The sequence below is a fragment of the Hyla sarda genome, chromosome 8, assembly GCF_029499605.1.
Source record: "Hyla sarda isolate aHylSar1 chromosome 8, aHylSar1.hap1, whole genome shotgun sequence".
Taxonomy (NCBI): Eukaryota; Metazoa; Chordata; class Amphibia; order Anura; family Hylidae; genus Hyla; species Hyla sarda.
The window spans coordinates 111,511,124-111,536,154 of NC_079196.1; the positions used below are offsets into that span (position 1 = coordinate 111,511,124).

Below are 25,031 nucleotides of genomic sequence, written 5' to 3' on the forward strand. Positions count from 1 at the left end.
AAAAAAAAAAAAAAAAAAAAAACAGGTTTCCACCGGCGTACACCTTTAAACCCTTAAGGACCAAGGACGTACCGGTACGTCCTTGGTCCTGCTCTTCTGATATAACGCGGGGTTACACAGTAACCCCGCGTCATATCATGGCGGGCCCGGCGTCATAGTGAAGCCGGGACCCGCCTCTAATAGCGCACAGTGCCGATCGCGGCGCCGCGCGCTATTAACCCTTTAGCCGCGCGCTCAAAGCTGAGCCGCGCGGCTAAAAGTGAAAGTGAAAGTTCCCGGCTAGCTCAGTCGGGCTGTTCGGGATAGCCGCGGCTAATCGCGGCATCCCGAACAGCTGACAGGACAGCGGGAGGGCCCCTTCCTGCCTCCTCGCTGTCCGATCGCCGAATGACTGCTCAGTGCCTGAGATCCAGGCATGAGCAGTCATGCGGCAGAATCGTTGATCACTGGTTTCTTATGAGAAACCAGTGATCAACATAGAAGATCAGTGTGTGCAGTGTTATAGGTCCCTATGGGACCTATAACACTGCAAAAAAAAAGTGAAAAAAAAAGTGAATAAAGATCATTTAACTCCTCCCCTATTAAAAGTTTGAATCACCCCCCTTTTCCAATAAAAAAAAAAACACAGTGTAAATAAAAATAAAAATAAACATATGTGGTATCACCGCGTGCGGAAATGTCCAAATTATAAAAATATATCATTAATTAAACCGCTCGGTCAATGGCGTGCGCACAAAAAAATTCCAAAGTCCAAAATAGTGCATTTTTGGTCACTTTTTATATCATTTAAAAATGAATAAAAAGTGATCAATAAGTCCTATCTATGCAAAAATGGTACCGTTAAAAACTTCAGATCACGGCGCAAAAATGAGCCCTCATACCGCACCATACACGGAAAAATAAAAAAGTTATAGGGGTCAGAAGATGACAATTTTAAACGTATTAATTTTCCTGCATGTAGTTATGATTTTTTCCAGAAGTCCGACAAAATCAAACCTATATAAGTAGGGTATCATTTTAATCGTATGGACCTACAAAATACATATCAGGTGTCATTTTTACCGAAAAATGTACTACGTAGAAACGGAAGCCCCCAAAAGTTACAAAACAGCGTTTTTTTTTCAATTTTGTCGCACAATGATTTTTTTTCCCGCTTCACCATAGATTTTTGGGCAAAATGACTGACGTCATTACAAAGTAGAATTGGTGGCGCAAAAAATAAGCCATCATATGGATTTTTTGGTGTAAATTTGAAAGAGTTATGAATTTTTAAAGGCAAGGAGCAAAAAACGAAAATGCAAAAACGGAAAAACCTCCGGTCCTTAAGGGGTTAACACTGTAACAACAATGGATGTACTGTATATTTACGTCCATTGCTGACTCCCATTATGTGAAGCGTGCTCAGCTCCTGTCAGCAACCAGGACCCATGGCTAAAACCGGACATTGCTGATCAGGCTAATGTCCGGTATTCACCCTTTAAACGCCCCAATCAAAGTTGATCATTGCATCTAAAGGGAGATAAATCACATGACTGTTAGCTCAGCGGGCTGTTCGGGACCGCGGTCAAATTGCGGCATCTTGAACAGACTGAGAGGATGGCGGGAGGGCCCTTACTTGCCGTCCGATCTTTTCTTCGATGCTCCAGCCAGGCTCTGGAGGCTGGAGCAACTGAGCACAGATAACACTGATCAAAGCTATGCTATGGCATAGCATTGTTCAGTGTATGCAATGTAAGGATTGCATGTATTAGTCCCCTATGGGAACAAAAAAAAAGTGTAAAAAAATAAAATAAAAATAAAAAAGTTAAATCGGAAGCACCCAAAAGTTACAAAATGGCATTTTTTCCCCAATTTTGCCCCACAAATATATTTTTTTCTGGTTTTGCAGTAGATTTTGTGGTGAAATGTTTGATGTCACTACAAATTACAATTGGTGGCGTAAAAAAAAACAAATATGTAATTTAAAAAAAAAAAAATTTTCTAACCGTATTAACTGTCCTGGACGCATTGATTTTGGACTCATTCTGGCTTGGCATGAGTAGGAAAACTCAGACTGCAGCTGGAACACGTGACCAGCTCAGCGCTGCTCATCCCCCTCCCCCCGTGTACAGCCTCGCCTCATTAGCAAGTGCGGGCTCACTCACATACCCTGCAGGGCTCTGTGCAGTGAGGACAAGCAGGGCTCTGTACAAGGAAGGCTCTGCGCATTGAGGACCTCATTCGCACGCAATCCTGTTACCACACCCCCTCCCATAGACTTGCATTAAGGGGAGTGGTATGATGTTATGAGGGGGCAGAGCCATCATGTCACAAACCGCTGGCCCCTGTCATCAGCCACGGAGCAAACTTAGGTCTGGAGAGCTGATGACTCGGAGGGCTGCAGAAGAAATCATGGGTCAGACATCTTATCCCCTATACTTGGATAGGGGATAAAATGTCTAGGGGTGGAGTACCCCTTTAAACATTTTTTTTTTTACTGGTGGGGGGGGGGGTTAGGTGTAGTTAGGGAACACAGCCTGAGTTAGTTCAGAAAAGTTTATTTAGTGACAGTACTATTTAAGAGGTTAAAAGGCTTATCTTCATTGTATAGGGTGTTTGGCTAACCTTTTTGATGATCAAACATGTAATTGATTTTACAGATTCCCACGAAGCATGTTGAATGAAGTACTGTCAATGGATGTCTACAGTAATTGTAAAAGTGTAGGGACTAGTTGTTTAAACAGTTACATTACGGCCATAGTAGTTAGTAAAACTGTTTAAATGAGCCCCTTGGTGACCGTTCTTTGTCATTTTTTTGGGTGTTTATTACACTGAAATTCTTACATTACTTACTGTTGAGCTTGAGAGAGCTTAGGATCTGAATATTTGTGTTTGCACCCTTAGGCCATGTTCGCATAGGGGATTTTCCTTGCAGAATTACGCAAAAGAATGCCAACATTGAATTCCCATTATGTTTAATGGGATTCCACTACCCCATTTACACAGCAGAATTTCCGCATGTGTGGCTATGTTTCTCTATTTTTGTTGCACATTGTAGCTTGTCCCCTCTTCCATGGCCAGCACTCTACTCCACCCATTCGGCCTGGGCATTTTAAATTAGCAGAAGTCTGCATTTGGGTTTCCTCGTAGCATTCTCCCAGCCCTCTGGCAGGGAGCACATGGTAGATGTTCACACTGGTGTGGTGCTCTGTGACGGCCATTGTTTCTGTGGGGTGGTGTGGCCCAGAGCCAGGCGCTTGGTCAGGCAGCAGTGTGGCTGCCTGGCCACTGGATCGTTCCCCTGTGGACTCGGTGTTGTAGAGGCAGCTGTCGCCGCCCGGCGCTATGCTAGTGTTAGGTTAGGGACCCTCTCTGACTAGGTGGCCTTGACGTGGCAAGTGGGTTTGTACTTTTCAATCAAAATGTATACTAACAACCTGTTAGTTTTTGAAATTATGCTGAGAAGCAAGAAGATCAAAATAAAAATGGGTGATGTGAGGCTATGTTTTTCTATTTTTGTTGTTCAAAAAATTTAAAGACCTGTCTTTAAATTTTGCAGAATTGCGTGCGGTATCCCATTGAACTCAATAGGGTTTAAATTTTGGCAGAATTCTGTGTTTAGAGTAGACATGTGCAATTCGGTTCGGCATGATTGTCTAATTTACCGTTCTAATTTTACCGTTTTCGGGCATTCGGACCGATCCGAATGCATGAAAACATATTTTGAACATTCTCGAATAGCCACGATAATACGAATAGCAAAATAACGAATGCATTCGTTATTTCCCGAATGCATGCGGTAAATAACAAATGCATTTGTTATCCATAAACGAACGTAAATAATTAATTCTAATAACAAAGATAATAAAAAGGATACAGATAGTTAGATTTTTCGGATACATTCGGTATTCGGGTACATTCGGTAAATCTTTTTATTCTTTTTTGGACTTTAGCGATCCCAAAAAATTATGGAGATACCTTTTTTATAAAAATTTTGTAGGGTACCATAAAAAAATAATAAGAAAAAAGATACAGTTGTGATGCAGTTTTTCTTCTCGTTTCAGATCCGTGTATGCAAAGGATTACTGCGGATTCGATGGATTACGGCGGATTATTTTTTTTTTCTTTTAATAAAATGGTTAACGAGGGCTGTGGGGAAGTGTTTTTTTCAATAAAATAACTTTTCCAATGTGTTTTTTTTTTTTATTGAATTTTCAGGCTTAGTAGTGGAAGCTGGTCTTATTGACTGAATCCATTACTAAGCCAGGGCTTAGCGTTAGCCCCAAAAACAGCTAGCTCTAACCCCCAATTATTACCCCGGTACCCACCGCCACAGGGGTGCCGGGTAGAGCCGGTACCAACAGGCCCGGAGCGTCAAAAATGGCGCTCCTGGGCCTAGGCGGTAACAGGCTGACATTATTTAGGCTGGGGGGGGGGGGGGGCAGTAACAATGGTCCTCTCCCACCCTGGTAACGTCAGGCTGTTGCTGTTTGGTTGGTATTGTGCTGAGAATGAAAATACGGGGAACCCTACACGTTTTTTTTAATAAATAAAATAAAAAATGCATAGGGTTCCCAGTATTTTCATACACAGATCTGAAACGAGAAGAAAAAAAACACAAAAAATTGGTTATGACATTTCTGGCACTGTCCGCTGGGGAGAGCACCCATGATGCAATGTCTACCCAAACAGGGAGACACCAATTGGTGCAAAACTACAACTCCCAGCATGCCCAGACAGCCTTTGTCTGTCTGGGCATGCTGGGAGTTGTAGTTTAGCAACAGCTGGAGTCTCCCTGTCTGGGTAGACACTGCCAGAAGGGTCTGTTCACATTATACAAAACGGACAATGTGAACAGAGCTTCTGATTAACTAGCCTTGTTCCCTTCTGCAGTTCCGCCCCCTAAATACGTCATCACTAGGGGCGGAGCTACACGGACCTGCCCGGTACTCGAGGGAAGTAAGCGGACTTCGTCTTCTGTATACACTATATACAGCTATAGCCCAAAGGGTTAACCTACACTGTCCAGCAGTGTAAGTTAACTATTTCCTTGCTGGGCTTGCGCATAGCGCACAGCTCAGCAAGGGATTAAGTGAGCCAGCAATGTGTATACTGTATACACATTGCAGGCTCACTGTAAGTTCTTGCTGGGCAGTAGATATACGATGTAAACCTACGGCTCAGCGTCAGCTGTTCTCCCGGCTCTGTAGACCTGAGAACAGCTGATCCCGACATTCACATCAGAACATCACAGCGGGTGTCAGGAGGAGTGACATCCGCTGGGATCTGTCCCTTACTGCAGGTACTAATACTCCCAACATGGAGCACACTCTGCTCCATGCTGGGAGATGTAGTACCTGCATTAATAGACATATTGCAGCGAGTGTAACTTCTGACACCCGCTGCGATCTGTCTATTAATGCAGGTACTACAGCTCCCAGCATGGAGCAGAGTGTACTCCATGTTGGGAGTAGTAGTACTTGTAGTAAAGGAAAGATCACTGCGGGTATCACTCCTGACACCCGCGGTGATGCTCCTGTATAATGTATGGATGCGGCAGCCGCTCTCCTATGGTCCCCTGCAGGGCCGTATATATTCACATGTTCCTATTTCACACAGAGAGCTGTGATTGGCTGGAACCATCTGGCCAATCACTGCTCTGCGGGAAATATGAATGTGTGTATGTATACGTGAATGCAGGGGACCATAGAAGAGCTGTCGCCGCATCTATACAAGAGGGTCACAAGGGACCCCGGAGATCTGTCAATTAGTACAGGTAACTACTACTCCAATCATGGAAGAGTGTGTTCCATGCTGGGAGTAGTAGTACTACCTAAAAAATTAAAAAAAAAAAAAAGTGAAAAACACGCACACAATACATTTTTATTATTGTCGGCTACATTTTTAGTGCTTTACCCGCTCACATAAATTGATCCCTGTTTAAAAATTAATAAACATTTCATAATAAAAAAGATACATTTTGTTAGATACAATTTTTTCCATCACTACTGTATCTTTTTTATTATGATTTTTTTATGGTATCCTACGAAAAATAGGTATCTCCATAATTTCTTAGGATCGCTAAAGTCCAAAAAAAGAATAAAAAGATTTACCGAATGTACCCGAATACTGAATGTATCCGAAAAATCTAAACCGAAAATATTGCCGAACCGAAAATGTTTTCAAAAACGAAAAAACGAAATGAAACGAAAAATTTTCTTGTGCACAAGTCTGGTTTAGAGAGCACTGAAATTTTGCTGAAATTCTGCCAGAATTCATCCAGAATCCTGCAATTCTGTTCACCAAGCATTGCTGAATAGAATTTGTGCGGAAATGCGGATGTTCCACCATAGCCTCAAGGTACATTCACACATGCATTTTTCAGCATATTTTACTTCAGAGTTTTTGTAGCTGATTTTGCTATCCATTGAAGAAATGAGTAGCAAAATCAGCTGTAGAAAATCTGCAACAAAATATGTAGCAAAATATGCACATGTGAATTTACCCTAAAGATGAGTCCACACAGCACAAAATTTAAGCCCCTTGTCAAAGCTCAGTGGGAGCAAAACGATCGTAGGAGTCACACGCCTCTGTGGATGATAAATAACATATGGCTGACTGCTTTCTTTTTTATTCTTTCAGGTGTTGTTTATGTTGTATACAGATTGTTATACTTACTTATACATGTATATGCCCTTATTTATATTGATTGTCATCTTTTCTCTACTTTGTTCCTGCACAGCCCATCTTCATGCGATTACACATATCCACTTTGGCATGTTTTCTTGTGTGTGGGAAGGGCGCGTGCTCATTATATTTATATGTGTTTTTATGTATTTACTTATATTTTCGATAAAGAAGCATGTTCCAAATTTTTGCAGTTTCACACAGCGTCAAATTTTCATTGTGAAATATATTTTATGCATGGATAGTCCTATTGATTTCAATGGGATTCTGCTGCACTGTGCACACAGAAGAAATCCCAATTACTGAGTCTGCAGAAAGAATAGACATGTCTATTCTTTCTGCAGGGTTTACAATGAAATGTGTCTATGAAACAGTACATTTCAATGCAGACATTCCACCTTGTGAACATAGCCTAAAAGTCAGACAAGGTACTTTGTTGAGGGCCAAGGATCTGAGACAGATCCATTTATCAGGTGCTGACCTGTTTTTACAGCTCACACCATTACAGAATCTGAGATTGAGGTTTAATAGATGCTGAAATCAAAAACAATTGTGTAATCTAGACAATTACAGTGGGGATCAAAAGTTTGGGCACCCTAGGTATTAATGTGTATTAATGTGCATAAAGAAGCCAAGGAAAGATGGAAAAATTTCCAAAAGGCATCAAAATACAGATTAGACATTCTTATAATATGTCAACAAAAGTTAGATTTTATTTCCATCATTTACACTTTCAAAATAACAGAACCCAAAAAAATGGCGTCTGCAAAAGTTTGGGCACCCTGCAGAGTTAATTTCTTGTACTGCCCCCTTTGGCAAATATCACAGCTTGTAAACACTTTTTGTAGCCAGACACGAGTCTTTCAATCTTGTTTGAGGTATCTTTGCCCATTCTTCCTTACAAAAGTCTTCCAGTTCTTTAAGATTTCTGTGCTGTCTGTCACGCACTGCTCTTTTAAGGCCTCTTGATGTAATCCCCCGTGGATTTTGAGGTGTGTTTAGGATCATTATCCAATTGTAGAAGCCATTTTATTGAATCCATTGTTCCTTCTACTCATGAGATCTTCCCTGTGCCACTGGCTGCAATACAACCCAAAAGCATGATTGATCCATCCCCATGCTTAACAGTTGGACAGAGGTTCTTTTCATTACATTTTGTTCCCCTTCTTCTCCAAACATACCTTTGCTCATTCCGGCCAAAAAGTTCAATTTTAACCTCATCGTTCCACAGAACTTGTTTCCAAAATGCATCAGGCTTGTCTATATGTTCAAATGCAAAGTTCAAATGCTGATTTTTGTGGTGAGGACATAGAAGAGTTTTTTTCTGATGACTCTTCCATGAAGACCATATTTGATCAAGTATCTCTTTATAGTGTACCACAACTCCAGTGTCTGCCAGATCTTTCTTGAGGGATTGTGCAGTCAGGAGGGTGGGTTTTTAATTGTTTTTCTCACAATCCTGCAAGCTGTTCTGTCTGAAATTTTTCTTGGTCTTCCAGATCTTGCTTTAACTTTCACTGTTCCTGATGACTGCCATTTCTTAAGTACATTCCGAACAGAGGATATTGACATCTGAAAATGTTTTGCTATCTTTGCTATAGTCTTCTCCAGCTTTGTGAGCATCAACAATTTTCAGTTTCAGATTTCTAGACAAATGCTTAGAAGAACCCATGGTGCTGATTGTTGGGGCAAGGTCAGAAGAGTCTGGGCTTTTAAAACCTTTGAGATTGACATCACCTGGTCTTCCCAGATGATGATTGTGAACAATCCATGACACTGGCAGGCCACAGCTTTGCAAAGGGTGCAGTGCATGCTATAAATTATGCAGGGTGCCCAAACTTTTGCAGATGCCATTTTTGAAAGTGTAAATGATGGAAATAAAATCTAACATTTGTTGACATATTATAAGAATGCCTAATCTATAATTTGATGTCTTTTGGAGATTTTTCCATCTTTCCTTGGCGTCTTTATGCACATTAATACAAATTTTTACCTGGGGTGCCCAAACTTTTGATCCCCACTGTATGGGGATGGGGGAGAAAACCCACTGTCACCTGATATTCACCATTACCCACCTATAACCCTGTTTGCCAAACAGTTAACTTGCTGGTCAGGGGCTTAGTAAAACCCCTCAGGCTTTCAAAAGGATGTACTAGGAGACGAGATACAGTGGTCCCTTTATATAGAAACATTATAAAGATAAAGTTCCTCCCGTGCTCAAGTTCTGGTGTGTTAGAGATCTGAGCTGGACCCCCAGGTATGTGAACACTGCCATAGAGCAAGAGAAGGAGTACATATGTGGGCAGGTTGAAATCCCAGCAGGGGTTTCCTTTCCTTCCATTGAAGATCTGACTTCTTCAAGGTAGCGCTAAACCGGCATGAGGACACAGTAGTCGGGTGTGAAGTAGTAGTACTTTTTATTAATAGTCATAAAAAGTAACATACAGGAGTGGACTACACTTTTCGAAGGGCATCCCTTCTTCCTCTGGTCCAGCCATTCGGCCCAGGCTGAAACTGAGGAATGAAGGAGCCCCTCCGAAACGCATAGTCCTCCCCTGTATGGTAATTTTTATGACTACTGATAAAAAGTGCTACTACTTTACACCCTACTCCTGTGTCCTCACGCCGGTGTAGTGCTACCTTGCCATAGTCGGATCTTCACTGGAAGGAAAGGAAACCCCTGCTAGTATTTCTACCTGCCAACATCTGTACTTCTGCATTCTTCACCGTCCTCGACGGGACCGACGGCCAGCTGTTCACGGCACACCAGTAACCTGCCTAACGAGATTATCAGTGTTGTGCCTGTAATATAGCGAAACCTGTAATGGTGAGCAGGTTTTTTAACTTTCTGTTTAATCTCCGCTAATACCGTGGATAACCAGCACTCTATAGCGCCTCTCTATCTTTTTTTTCCTCATAGAGCAGGAGAAGGAATTGCTCTGGAGCAAAACCGATGTGTCTGTGGAACATTGGATGCTGAAAAAAAAGATTTTTGGAATTAAATCTGATAAGTTTTTAGTGGAAACCTCAAAGGAACTGGACAGATTTAGTGCTGTCCTCTCTCTTTCTCTATGCTTTCTGATCCTGTGATGGGCCCACTGTTCTAATGTTTACTGTGTTTATGCTTTTTGCTGTAGTTACTGTACTCTTGTATTATATGTGTACTGTACCCTTAAGAAGGAGATGCAAAGTAACCAGGTGACCCTGTCCACCCAATGGGTACCCCATATTGCCCTGTATCCAGTGTAGAGGGGGGGAGAAGTCGCCATAGTTCAGTGCTGGTTCACTGTGGAGAGTTTAGTGTCAGTTTAGTGCTAGCTAAGCTCCTGAGCAGAACTCCATGTTAGCTACAGTGTGGAAAGGAGTTGGAAGAAGCCTGAGCTAATTCCAAGGGAAGCCTGAAGAAAAGCTCTTAATCAAGTAAGCCCCACCATTCTACAAGTATTCAACATACAGGAGTTGGTGAGTCATACTATGGCGGTATGAGTAATTGGTCCTTAGCAGAACCCTAGCCAGTGTGGGATACCTCTTAATCTCCAAGTCTCAAGTCTATCTAATTCAAGTGGATAAAAAGCACCATAAGTCCCAGCAAGGCAACAGGGCTTCCATAGGGTTCACTGCATTCCTCCTACTCTGATCTGTACTGTGAGTGTTGTACCATCTACTCCTGCCTCAGTAAAAGGCAGTTATCCGTAACCTGGCATCGATGTGTTTATTGCACTGTGCCTGGCTCAGAAGAAGCTGTTTCCCCTTTGGACTGTGTATAGGCTAACGGTGCCCTGGCATCACGAATTAACAAGTACACCTTGCACCCCTCATGTGACCACATTTGTCTGACAAAAAACAAGACTTCATATGGCTTAGCCAATAAAAGATAACAGCTCTTGCTTATAACTCTTGAAATGTGGACATTCGAAAAATAGAAATGTCATTATCAAAAGCACTGTTACATGAAAGAATTAAAGGTGTACTCCCGTGGAAAACTTTTTTTTTTTTTTTAAATCTACTGGTACACAAAAGTTAAAGGGTACCTCTCATCAAAAAAACTTTTGATATATTATAGATTAATGTATGCAGAATAACTTCACAATTGCATGTTATTAAAAAATGTGCTTCTTTCTATTTAATTTTCCACTTTGAAGAAATGACCAATAGGGGTCTCCCTACCAGTCCTGGCAGCAAGCATTTCAGACTCATGCTGGAGTCCTAAACACTACGAGCTGCCAGTCTGCTTGGTTCACAAAGGAGAACACTCAGAACTGCCAGCCTGCTTTGTTCACAGCTTTTTTGGCTGTGAACAAAGCAGGCTGGCAGCTCTGAGTGTTTAGGACTCGAGCATGAGTCAGAAATGCTTGCTGACAGGACTGATCGGGAAAAATACAATAGAAAGAAGCATATTTTTCATTAACATGCTATTGGAAAGTAATTCAACATTCATTAATCTAAAATATATCAAAAGTTTATTTGATGAGAGGTACCCTTTAACCCCTTAAGGACACATGACGTTCTCATACGTCTCCATTTCCGAGTCCTTAAGGACACATGACGTATGAGAACGTCATGTGTTTTAGCGGCCCCCCGCAACCATCTGGAGCGGAGCCGGTGCCCGATGCCTGCTGAAATCGTTCAGCAGGCACCGGGGCATATCGCCCAGATGGGTCATTATGATCCCCCATGTCGGCGATGGCCGCAGATCGCTGGACTGAATTGTCTGCGGCGGATTCCGGGTCAATCGGGTCTCCAGTGACCCGGTGACCCGGAATTATTGGCTGATCGGGGCCGTCAGAGACGGCCCCGAACAGCCAGAGCCAGCAGGAGTGAGGTGGCACTGGTGCCACCTCACGATCGCCCTGATTCGTCGGCCGGATTACCGGCCGACCAATCAGGGCGCCTGCTGCGGGTGTCACTCCCGCAACCCGCTCCGCCCCTCTTCCGGAGGACGTGAGCGGGTGCGGGACATGCACCCCGGGTGCTGGGGACCCCGATCCCCGGCGCCCCTGTTGGGATCGGGGCCCCAGGAGCAGCGACGACGGCGGAGACGACGAGGGACTGACCTGGTGCAGCGAGGATCGTTGGAGGTGAGTGACAGCCTCCTGCTGTTGCTTAGCAACAGCTCCCAGCATGCAAAAAGGGCATGCTGGGAGCTGTAGTTATGCAACAGCAGGAGGCAGACCACCACAACTCCCAGCATGCCCTTATGGGCATGCTGGGACTTGTAGTATTGCAACAGCTGGAGGCACATTCTTTCTATGGAAAAGTGTACCTTCAGCTGTTGTGTAACTACAACTCCCAGCTTGCACAATCAGCTAAAGTGCATGCTGGGAGTTGTAGTGGTGCATCTGGTGGCTGCATAACTACAACTCCCAGCATGCCCGTTGGCTGTCGGTGACTGCTGAGAGTTGTAGTTTTGCAACAGCTGAAGGCACACTGAGTTAAGTAGCAAACCAGTGTGTCTCCAGCTGTTGCATAACTACAATCCCCAGCATCCCCAGCCAAAGTAGTATGCCTCCAGCTGTTGCATAACTACAACACCCAGCATGCCCTTCCGCTGTCTGTACATGCTGGGGGTTGTAGCTTTTGCAACAGTTTGTTACCAAACTCTGTGTTTCACAACCAGTGTGCCTCCAGCTGTTGCAAAACTACAACTCCCAGCATGCACTGATAGACCGTACATGCTGGGAGTTGTAGTTTTGCAACAGCTGGATGTCCCCCCCCCCAATGTGAACGTACAGGGTACACTCACATGGGCGGAGGATTACAGTAAGTATCCGGCTGCAAATTTGAGGTGCGGCAAAATTTCTGCCGCAGCTCAAACTGCCAGCGAGAAACTACTGTGAACCCCCCGCCCGTGTGACTGTACCCTAAAAACACTACACTACACTAACACACAATAAAATAAAAAGTAAAAAACACTACATATACACATACCCCTACACAGCCCCCCTCCCCTCCCCAATAAAAATGAAAAACGTCTGGTACGCCACTGTTTCCAAAACGGAGCCTCCAGCGGTTGCAAAACTACAACTCCCAGCATGCACTGATAGACCGTACATGCTGGGAGTTGTAGTTTTGCAACAGCTGGATTCCCCCCCCCCCCAATGTGAACATACAGGGTACACTCACATGGGTGGAGGATTACAGTAAGTATCCGGCTGCAAGTTTGAGCTGCGTCAAATTTTCTGCCGTAGCTCAAACTGCCAGCGAGAAACTACTGTGAACCCCCGCCCGTGCGACTGTACCCTAAAAACACTACACTACACTAACACAAAATAAAATAAAAAGTAAAAAACACTACATATACACATACCCCTATACAACCCCCCTCCCCTCCCCAATAAAAATGAAAAACGTCTGGTACGCCACTGTTTCCAAAACGGAGCCTCCAGCTGTTGCAAAACAACTACTCCCAGTATTGCCAGATAGCCGTTGACTGTCCAGGCATGCTGGGAGTTTTACAACAGCTGGAGGCACCCTGTTTGGGAATCACTGGCGTAGAATACCCCTATGTCCACCCCTATGCAAGTCCCTAATTTAGGCCTCAAATGCGCATGGCGCTCTCACTTTGGAGCCCTGTCGTATTTCAAGGCAACAGTTTAGGGCCACATATGGGGTATCGCCGTACTCGGGAGAAATTGCGTTACAAATTTTGGGGGGTATTTTCTGCTATTACCCTTTTAAAAAATGTAAAATTTTTGGGAAAACAAGCATTTTAGGTAAAAAAAATATATATTTTTTTACATATGCAAAAGTCGTGAAACACCTGTAGGGTATTAAGATTCAAATTACCCCTTGTTACGTTCCCCGAGGGGTCTAGTTTCCAAAATGGTATGCCATGTGTTTTTTTTTTTTTTGCTGTCCTGGCACCATAGGGGCTTCCTAAATGCGGCATGCCCCCAGAGCAAAATTCGCTTTCAAAAAGCCAAATGTGACTCCTTCTCTTCTGAGACCTGTAGTGCACCAGCAGAGCACTTTTCACCCCCATATGGGGTGTTTTCTAAATCGGGAGAAATTGGGCTTCAAATTTTGGGGAGTATTTTCTGCTATTACCCTTTTAAAAATTGTAAAAATTTTGGGAAACCAAGCATTTTAGGTAAAAAAAATATATATTTTTTTACATATGCAAAAGTCGTGAAACACCTGTAGGGTATTAAGGTTCACATTACCCCTTGTAACGTTCCCCGAGGGGTCTAGTTTCCAAAATGGTATGCCATGTGTTTTTTTTTTTTGCTGTTCTGGCACCATAGGGGCTTCCTAAATGCGGCATGCCCCCAGAGCAAAATTTGCTTTCAAAAAGCCAAATGTTACTCCTTCTCTTCTGAGACCTGTAGTGCGCCAGCAGAGCACTTTTCACCCCCATATGGGGTGTTTTCTGAATCGGGAGAAATTGGGCTTCAAATTTTGGGGGGTATTTTCCGCTATTACCCTTTTTAAAAATGTGAACATTTTGGGAAAACAAGCATTTTAGGTAAAAAAAATTTTTTTTTTTTTACATATGCAAAAGTCGTGAATCACCTGTAGGGTATTAAGGTTCACTTTACCCCTTGTTACGTTCCCTGAGGGGTGTAGTTTCCAAAATGGTATGCCATGTGTTTTTTATTGCTGTCCTGGCACCATAGGGGCTTCCTAAATGCGGCATGCCCCCCAAAAACCATTTGTCGCTCCTTCCCTTCTGAGCCCTCTACTGCGCCCGCCGAACAATTAACATAGACATATGAGGTATGTCCTTACTCGAGAGAAATTGGGTTTCAAATACATGTAAAAATTTTCTCCTTTTTACCCCTTGCAAAAATTCTAAAATTGGGTCTACAAGAACATGCGAGTGTAAAAAATGAAGATTTTGAATTTTCTCCTTCACTTTGCTGCTATTCCTGTGAAACATCTAAAGGGTTAAAACACTTACTGAATGTTTTTTTGAATACTTTAGGGGGTGTAGTTTTTATAATGGGGTCTTTTATGGGGTATTTCTAATATGAAGACCCTTCAAATCCACTTCAAAACTGAACTGGTCCCTGAAAAATAGAGAGTTTGAAAATTTTGTGAAAAATTTCAAAATTGCTGCTGAACTTTGAAGCCCTCTGGTGTCTTCCAAAAGTAAAAACTCATAAGTTTTATGATGCAAACATAAAGTAGACATATTGTATATGTGAACCCAAAAAAATATATTTTGAATATCCATTTTCCTTACAAGCAGAGAGCTTCAAAGTTAGAAAAATGCTAAATTTTCATTTTTTTCATCAAATTTGGGGATTTTTCACCAAGAAAGGATGCAAAATTGATAAAAAATGTAATATAAGTTTTGCATAAGCAAATATGGTATTAATAAAAAGTACAGATCACGGCGCAAAAAATGAGCCCTCATACCACCGCAAAAATGAAAAAGTTATAGGACTTCAAAATAGGGAGATTTTAAACGTACTAATTTGGTGAAAAAGTTAGCGATTTTTTTTAAGCGCAACAGTAGTAGAAAAGTGTATAATCATGGGTATCATTTTAATCGTATTGACCCAGAGAATAAAAAACACATGTCATTTTTACCATAAGTTGTACGGCGTGAAAACAAAACCTTCCAAAATTTTCAAAATTGCGTTTTTTTTTCATTTCCCCACACAAATAGTATTTTTTTGGTTGCGCCATACATTTTATGGTAAAGTGAGTGATGGCATTACAACGGACAACTGGTCACGCAAAAAACAAGCCCTAAAAGAGTTATGATTTTTTGAAGGGGAAGAGGAAAAACGAAAGTGTAAAAATAAAATTGTCTGAGTCCTTAAGGTCCAAATGGGCTGAGTCCTTAAGGGGTTAAAGTCTATATTCTATTAATTATTGTAAAAAATACAAAATACGTCCGTTAGGAAGATAGTGGGAGAAAAATTTGTGCATGCAACGTCTTTTTCTCCCGCTATCTCTGGATGCAATAACGAGAGTTATAAGTAATGTTAGAGGAATCCCATTCAAGGGAATGGGATCCTCTTTGCCCGTAATGACTCCCGTTAGACTCCGTTGCAATAACTGACGTTAAGGGCGGTCAAAGTGAAAAAAAAAAAAAAGAGTCCTTAACGTCTGTTTGTAAGGGAGCCACTTTCATAGGCTGATATAATTTAATAATTTCACTGATTTTTAATTAGTAGTGTAAATATTTTTTTGTATATAACACTAAATTAAATACCAAGTTACTAATACAGCTGTAAATTTTATTGTCTTTTACAAGATGGAATTACAATAATGTTATTCTTAATACAGATGCTGAACTCGTCTAAAGGAACCAATTCTTGGATTAGATGCTCCCCAGTCACTGTATCTCCTGTACTCTCCAGGCTTCAGGTAATACTGACGTCCTCTGTAGTTGGGCTCCTCATAGAACATCCAGTATCCATCATGCACTTGGCAGGAGTTGATGTTGTTGTTGCGGAATTGCTCATACACATGAGGACAGTCTTCAGTGAACTCCATCATCTGACCTTTAAAGTCTTCCTTTTCATAAACCCTCAGTCTATATGGCCCACGATGCTAAAGTAAAAAAAAAAAAATCAATCATATGATAAAATACTCAATGATGAAAAACATAATTCTAATTCATAATATCCTGTACTATAGTCAGTCATGTTGTACATTGCATTTAATGGCTGCTAGAAGAAAATATATTGATCCCAACATTATTTATGTAAATAAAAGTAAAAAATGTTTTCCATGTTATGTACCTGTGGAGTTAAACGGCATGATCTGATGGAGTCATTGTAGCCCATCCATTGCTGGAAGTCAGGATATTCTCCTTTCCTTAAGAAGTACTGGTGCCCACGGTAGTTGGGTTGCTCATAAAGGATCCAGTTTCCATTCTCCACTCTGATGGAATTACAACGATTGAAGTATGAAGACAGATCGGAAGAATCAGAGTTGCACTCATAAGAGCGACCCTGGAAGTTTTTGTTCTCGTAAAAGATAATCTGTAGAAACATAATTTTCTTTGCATTTATCTCTTGAATAACATATTAAAGCTGGGTAAATATACATCATCCATGAGAAGGCTATGAACCCAATTTCATCAGCCTTTTAGTTAGCAGAGAGATATAAAATATTGATAGACAAAACTAGAAACATTCATCTCCTGTAAAAACTTCCTCATCAGGACAACATGACAGCAGTGCCTGCTCCTCTGAGGGGTAAACGTGCTCACCCCTCCCTACTCCTGTATGTGGCTAAGCTTGGACTGGTGTTTTGCCTGCAAATCCCATTTCAATATTTACAGTAGCATGGATTAATATAAGCTTTGACTTAATTTCCACTTTAGGGGTACAGTCCCACATACTCAGCTTATTTCACGCTGTACTAAATCATCTGCAGCAGAGGGAAGTACACTGCGTATGATCATACACTCAGGGCTATTTGGCGGCAGCCCTGCATTTTCAGTGAAGAAACACAGGGCTGCTGCCGGCAAGCCCTGTATGTATGATCATCTGTGAATACACAGCATATTTTCTGCTGCTGCAGATGATTTCGTGCAGTGTGAAATATGCTGCATAAGCAGTACGTGGGACTGTACCCTATATTCTGTATTTTTATTGCAGTTGTAAATTTATAACTTATCTATATGGATAAATATGTTCATGGACTGTATGGATGGGGGCAGAATAGTTGAAAATAAACTGTATTTAAAATTTTAGATATATTTTTAAGTTTTATGTAAATGGTAACGTTTGCCTATACTTCGGATTACTTTCTAAAGCTTTCAATAAGGGACAACAATTAACTTGCAACCTGACATTCAAAAGTGGTGCATATCTACTCCTTATCACAGCTGAGACATGGATACGATTGTATGTGGTCTATGCAATTTTCTCGGGGTTTATCAGCATAGGCACCATGCTGATATTCAGTAAAACATGTTGACAAAAAAACTATTTGTGGCGTTGTCCTATTAAAGAAAAAAGTATATGGAATGTGAGTTGAAATGTTTAATACGGTCAGCAAACATGTAAATTATTAACCACTCAAAATGATAAAATGCCCCAAAATGATCAATGACGATTTACATATATCATGCGGTACTGACAGTTAAGTTGACAGTAAAGTAACTTATGTATAATATTTAAACTGTTTGATGGTTTTATCTATGAGAAGTTTTATAACAGCTCAGGAGTGACAAGTTAACCCCTTCCCGCAGAATGTCATATATAAACGCCGGGTTGTGCAGTGCGTTCGCGCATCCCGGCGTTTATAAATGACATTCAGTTAACCCGGCGATGCGCAGCATCGCACGGGTTAACTGGCAGAAGTCCCGCTGTTTCCAGCAGGGGACAACTTCTGCTTCACCCCCAGGACCATCAATTGATGGTCCTGGTCAGCGATCACTGTGATTGGTCCCTGTGGACCAATCACAGTGATCTGGGGTGAAAGTTCAGATCCCCCGCACTGCCCGCCCCTGGAAGTCGGGCAGAACGGGGGACGATGGCTGCGGGGACCTGCGGCACACGGGGGGGAACAGGAGGGGACCGGCGGACTTACCTGATCCAGCGGCGGGACCGAGGAGCAGCGCGGGACCGGCCACGTGGACGAGCAGCGACGGGTGAGTATATGGTCCTCAGAAGCAGCAGTGAAGATCTTCACTGCTGCTTCTAGGAGTCTGAAAACTACAACTCCCAGCATGCCTAGACAGCCTTTGGCTGTCTGGGCATGCTGGGAGTTGTAGTTTTGCAACATCTGGAGGGCCTCAGTTTGGAGACCATTGTATAATGGTCTCCAATCTGTGCTCTTCCAGCTGTTGCAAAACTACAACTCCCAGCATGCACTGACTGTCCAGACATGCTGGGAGTTTTAGTTAAGCAACATCTGGCCCTTCAGATGTTGCCGAACTACAACTCCCAGCATGCCCTTCAGCTGTCTGGGCATGCTGGGAGTTGTAGTTTTGCAACAGCTGGAGACACACTGGTTGGGAAACATTGTTTCTAACTCAGTGTTTCCTAACCTGTGTGCCTCCAGCTGTTGCAAAACTATAACTCCCAGCATGCACTAAAGACCATGCATGCTGGGAGTTGTAGTTTTGCAACATCTGGAGGGCCCCAGTTTGGAGACCATTGTATAATGGTCTCCAATCTGTGCTGTTCCAGCTGTTGCAAAACTACAACTCCCAGTATGCACTGACTGTCCAGGCATGCTGGGAGTTTTAGTTCAGCAACATCTGGCCCTTCAGATGTTGCCGTACTACAACTCCCAGCATGCCCTTCAGCTGTCTGGGCATGCTGGGAGTTGTAGTTTTGCAACAACTGGAGACACACTGGTTGGGAAACATTGTCTGTTTCTAACTCAGTGTTTCCTAACCTGTGTGCCTCCAGCTGTTGCAAAACTATGACTCCCAGCATGCACTAACAGACCATGCATGCTGGGAGTTGTGGTTTTTCAACAGCTGGTGCACCCCCCCTGTGAATGTACAGGGTACATTCACATGGGCGAGGCTTTTACAGTGGGTTTCTCGCATCTTGAGATGCAGCAAATTTTGCGCTGGGAAACTCGCTGTAATCCCCCACCCATGTGACTGTACCCTAAAAACACTACACTACACTAACACAAAATAAAATAAAAAGTTAAAAACACTACATATACACATACCCCTACACAGCCCCCCTCCCCCAATAAGAACGTCCGGTACGCCACTGTTTCCAAAGCAGAGCCTCCAGCTGTTGAAAAACAACAACTCCCAGTATTGTCGGACAGCCGTTGACTGTCCAGGCATGCTGGGAGTTTTGCAATAGCTGGAGGCACCCTGTTTGGGAATCACTGTCGTAGAATACCCCTATGTCCACCCCTATGCAAATCCCTAATTTAGGCCTCAAATGCACATGGCGCTCTCACTTTGGAGCCCTGTCGTATTTCAGGGCAACAGTTTAGGGCCACATATGGGGTATCGCTGTACTCGGGAGAAATTGCGTTACAAGGTGTGGGGGGCTTTTTCTTCTTTAACCCTTCATGAAAAGGAAATGTTGGGGTCTACACTAGAATGTTAGTGTAAACATTTTTTATTTTTTACACTAACATGCTGATGTTGCCCTATACTTTAAATTTTCACAAGAGGTAAAAGGGAAAAAAGCCCCCCAAAATTTGTAACGCAATTTCTCCCGACTACAGAGATACCCCATATGTGAGCGCAAAGTGCTCTGGGGGCACACAACAAGGCCCAGAAGGGAGAGCGCACCATGTACATTTGAGGTGATTTGCACAGGGGTGGCTGATTGTTACAGCGGTTTTGACAAACGCAAAAAAAACAAAACCCCACATGTGACCCCATTTCGGAAACGACACCTCTCACGGAATGTAATGAGGGGTGCAGTGAGAATTTACACCCCACAGGTGTCTGACGGATCTTTGGAACAGTGGTCCATGAAAATGAAAACTTGTACAGCCCACTGTTCCAAAGATCTGTCAGACACCAGTGGGGGGTAAATGCTCACTGTACCCCTTGTTACGTTCCTCAAGGGGTCTAGTTTCCAAAATGGTATGCCATGTGGTTTTTTTTTTGCTGTTCTGGCACCATAGGGGCTTCCTAAATGCGACATGCCCCCCGAGCAAAATTTGCTCTCAAAAAGCCAAATATGACTCCTTCTCTTCTGAGCATTGTAGTTCGCCCATAGTGCACTTCAGGTCAACTTATGGGGTACCTCCATACTCAGAAGAGAAGGGGTTACAAATATTGGGGGGTATTTCCTGCTATTAACCCTTGGAAAAATGTGAAATTTGGGGGGAAACACACATTTTAGTGAAAAAAAAATATTTTTTTTTACATATGCAAAAGTCGTGAAACACCTGTGGGGTATTAAGGCTCACTTTATTCCTTGTTACGTACCTCAAGGGGTCTAGTTTCCAAAATGGTATGCCATGTGAGGGTTTTTTGCTGTTCTGGCACCATAAGGGCTTCCTAAATGCAACATGCCCCCAAAAACCATTTCAGAAAAACGTACTCTCCAAAATCCCCTTGTCGCTCTTTCCCTTCTGAGCCCTCTACTGCGCCCGCCGAACACTTTACATAGACATATGAGGTATGTGCTTACTCGAGAGAAATTGGGCTACAAATATAAGTATACATTTTCTCCTTTTACCCCTTGTAAAAATTTAAAAATTGGGTCTACAAGAACATGCGAGTGTAAAAAATGAAGATTGTGAATTTTCTCCTTCACTTTGCTTCTATTCCTGTGAAACACCTAAAGGGTTAAAATGATGACTGAATGTCATTTTGAATACTTTGGGGGGTGCAGTTTTTATAATGGGGTCTTTTGTGGGGTATTTCTAATAAGAAGACCCTTCAAATCCACTTCAAACCTGAACTGGTCCCTGAAAAATAGTGAGTTTGAAAATTTTGTGAAAAATTGGAAAATTGCTGCTGAACTTTGAAGCCCTCTGGTGTCTTCCAAAAGTAAAAACTCGTCACTTTTATGATGCAAACATAAAGTAGACATATTGTATATGTGAATAAATTTTTTTTTTATTTGTAATATACATTTTCCTTACAAGCAGAGAGCTTCAAAGTTAGAAAAATGCAAAATTTTCACATTTTTCATCAAATTTTAGGATTTTTCACAAGGAAAGGATGCAAGTTACCACAAAAATTTACTACCATGTTAAAGTAGAATATGTCACGAAAAAACAATCTCGGAATCAGAATGATAACTAAAAGCATTCCAGAGTTATTAATGTTTAAAGTGACAGTGGTCAGATGTGCAAAAAACGCTCTGGTCCTTAAGGCCAAAATGGGCTTGGTCCTGAAGGGGTTAAAGAACATTTTATAATACTGTAAAATATCCTCCTGAGCATAACCCCCTCTCCTCAATGCCAAGCATGACTCCCTTACCTTTAGTCCTCAGTTTAGCTTCTTTCTCCTTAAAAGGGGTACTCAAGTGGAAAACAACTGGCTCCAGAAAGTTAAACACATTTGTATATTACTTCTATAGAAAAATCTTAATCCTTCCAGTACTTATCAGCTGCTGTATACTACAGAGGAAGTTGAGTTGTTCTTTTCTGTCTGATCACAGTGCTCTCTGCTGACACCTGTGTCTGTGCCAGAAACTGTGCAGAGTAGGAGCAAATCCCCATAGCAAACTTTTCATGCTTTGGACAGTTCCTGACATTCACAGAGGTGTCAGCAGAGAGCACTGTGGTCAGACAGAAAATAACTACTCAACTTTCTCTGGAGCATACAGCAGCTGATAAGTACTGGAAGGATTAAGATTTTTAATAGAAGTAATTTAGCAATTTTTTGCTTTCTTCTGAGGAAGGGGTCGTTTTTAGCACCCTGAAACGCGTCTAGGCCAATATCTAGTCTGAACAGATTGTCATCCACATGCACTACTTTGATTGAAGCTGGCACGGAACAACAGAACACAACCATCTATTTGCATATGCTGCACCTACTAACCAGTCCTTCTCACAGAGCGCACTACAAACCTGCTGCTTTCACTACTAGAATCCAGCCGCAAATAATACAGCGAGGGTCCGATACCTGCACAGGTGTTTGCTGACACCGCGGACCGCTCACAGAAGAGCCTCCTGCAGGAGCCCTTCACCCGTATAGGCTTGCACGCCGAAAATAACGCAGCTATTGCAGGACTCACACCCATCGGCCCGTTGCAGTACGGGACCAGCTGCTATGGTGAGATCAAACCATCTATCTGTTTATAGACTGTGGGCAGCACAATATACACTAGTTTAAAAAGTGACTTTGCTTTTACCACCACAAATGCCGGACTAACAGTCCATTCCCGGACCATTGACATTTTCTGCCATAAAATCTGCAGATATCTTTAAAATCGGTAGTTGCTCCAAGATTACTCTAATTCTGTCATTAGGGTCCAATGACAGTATCAGCTATTATTGATATATTTCTCAGAATTTTTATACCAATAGGTCTTTTATATCCGTGTTATTTTAATTGTTGTTTCAATAAGTTCCTGCATTTTTTTCAAAACTATCTGTCTCTAACAAACACTCATTGTGTACCCAGCAGGGTGGTACATTTTTTGAGGTGTGGTTAATTTTTGTTTTAATTTACAAATGTGTTTAACTTTTTGGAACCAGTTGATATGAAAAAAATAAATGGGGGCGTGGCTTGGCTGCGGAGTGAGATGGCCGCTTGAACTCAGAGCTCCAGCAGCAAGCTACATTTGAAAGCGACTACCACCTTGCCCGACCGTGAAACCTCCTTCCAACCTGCATCGGAGACTTCATAACCTCTCCTGCTCATGATGACTACCCAGAGGAGAGGAAAGTCAAACCATAAGCCAAAGAAATTCACAGATTTCTACGTGCCACCATCTGGCAGCGCTTCACAACATGGCACCGGTACCTCTCCTCATCATACCCGCATGGTAAGAGACTACAACGATCTGGCAGACTGCCCCTACATTGATAATCGTGCCAGATGCAGCTTGTCTCTGCCTCTGGCTTTGGAAACTGTGACAGGGAGTCATTCAGCCTAAGCTCTCACACAGAGGAGCAGCCCGTAATGTCTCTTTGCACCAACATGGCGCCTCAGCTCCTTCATTCCAGTCATCTGCATCCAACAGTCCCCTCAAGCAAATACCTCACTAGGATAATAAAGGGGAAGTGGCTTACTCTAACCCACTAGTTAAAGCATTTCAAATAGCAAGTGAGGATTTTTTTTAATTCTGTACCTGCATCGGACGTCCCAGTCACAAAAGTCTCATTGAAATGCATGTTACTGCTGCTTAACACCTCCATCTCTAACAATCTCCTCCACACTCTGCAGCCTGTCCACTCTGCTATAACGGAGATTAAAACCAGAGTTGACTGATCTGAATCTAAAATTGCAGTACTCGTTAAGTCTAACAACAACATCATTGACACACATTATGAATTGGAATATAATGTGACTGCTCTGCATGCCAAAGTAGCGGGTATTGAGGACAGGTCACGCGAAAATAATGTGAAGTTCAGGGGCATACCGGAATTGGTTTGCACTGTTGGTCAATCATTCATAGTCACTCTGGGAAACAACAGCCTACGTACCCAATACTCACCTCTCTGTCCAATCTATCCATAGCCATCCCTAACCTGGACCTGACAGACTGGATTAAAGGAGGGATAAACCTTGTCTCTCTTATATGATAAACATACCCTACGTTCATTTACTAATATCACTAAAGCATATAATATATCTCCGAAACAATTCTTTAAATTCCTGCAGATCAGGCACTTCCTACAACTAAAAACTACATGATCATATGATTTAGATCATTTCCGCATTTTGCCCTTACACACTACAGGCCTGCGCACCTTTTATGATCTTTTAGAGGAGGACAAACTGCTTTCCACCTACACACCCTTTAAATCCTGGGGAAAAGACCTCTTCCACTCCATTTCTGATAAGGATAAGTCACAAGCGAGTAAATGGGCTCGTAGAGCTTTGCCCTGCACTTCACACCTAGAAGCAGCCATTAAATCAAGATTTAGGTGGTATCTCATGCCAGGCCGATTACACAGTATATATCCTGACTCTCATCCCCTGTGTTGGAGGTCTTGCAGCAATAGGGATACTCTTATACATATACTATGGTCTTGTCCTAAGGTTACACAATATTGGAAAGATGTAGAGGGTATGCTGGGGACAATCCTAGGTTGCCACATCATGTAAACACCGTCACTCGCATTATTACTGCTAGATATGGTATCAATTCCACCCTCACATAGAAGTATAATAATCAAAATACTAATCTTAGCTAAGCTAATCATCACTAGATACTGGAAAATGAACACCGCTCCTAACATAGCAGAACTCCATACAGTGTTGAAGCAATCATATCAATGTGAAAGAGCGGTCTCGCTCAAAACTGGCAATATCTCTTCTCTACATAAGATGTGGCAGCTCCAAATATGCACTGCTAGAGCATTAATTATAAAGAGAACCACAACTGGTCTGATCGTCCTAATATTTTCTATTTTATTCCCTCTAATTCTCTTTGTATTATCCACCAAAGGATACAGCATATTTCCTAATGATATGTTTGTCATTATTAGTATGTGCTGGTGCCGAACCATCCTTCCAACCACCATCCAAATGTTTTGTTTGTTCTTTCTCTCTTTACCAAAAAAATGTTGTAAGCTTTATACATTTAATAGTAATGACATTGCTTTATGACATCCTTTTGCATTGTTTGGAATTTATATACACTTCCAAGAGTTGATCTGTGCATTCACTCTGGGAGCTAGGCTAGGTTTCCACATGTTTTTTTTTTCTGGAGTTTTTTTAAATACTGCCACTGCATTTTTTTGAGCCAAAGTTAGACATGGATCCAGTAAGAAGATGAAGTAGAAAAAATGTATAATGTTTCCCATTTCTTTTTAATATACTTCTGGCTATGGCTTGA

At 42.2% G+C, this 25,031-nt stretch overlaps 1 protein-coding gene across 1 annotated transcript; it reads right to left on the reverse strand.

Annotated features, from left to right (window-relative positions):
- Positions 1 to 15,897: 15,897 nt before the first annotated feature.
- On the reverse strand, positions 15,898 to 22,888 carry LOC130284021 (gamma-crystallin-3-like). The gene is made up of 3 exons (XM_056533908.1): positions 22,868 to 22,888; positions 16,365 to 16,607; positions 15,898 to 16,173 (listed from the first exon to the last, which is right to left on the reverse strand). The coding sequence occupies exons 1-3, from the start codon at positions 22,886 to 22,888 to the stop codon at positions 15,898 to 15,900; spliced, it is 540 nt and encodes a 179-aa protein (XP_056389883.1).
- Between the last annotated feature and the right edge of the window lie 2,143 nt (positions 22,889 to 25,031).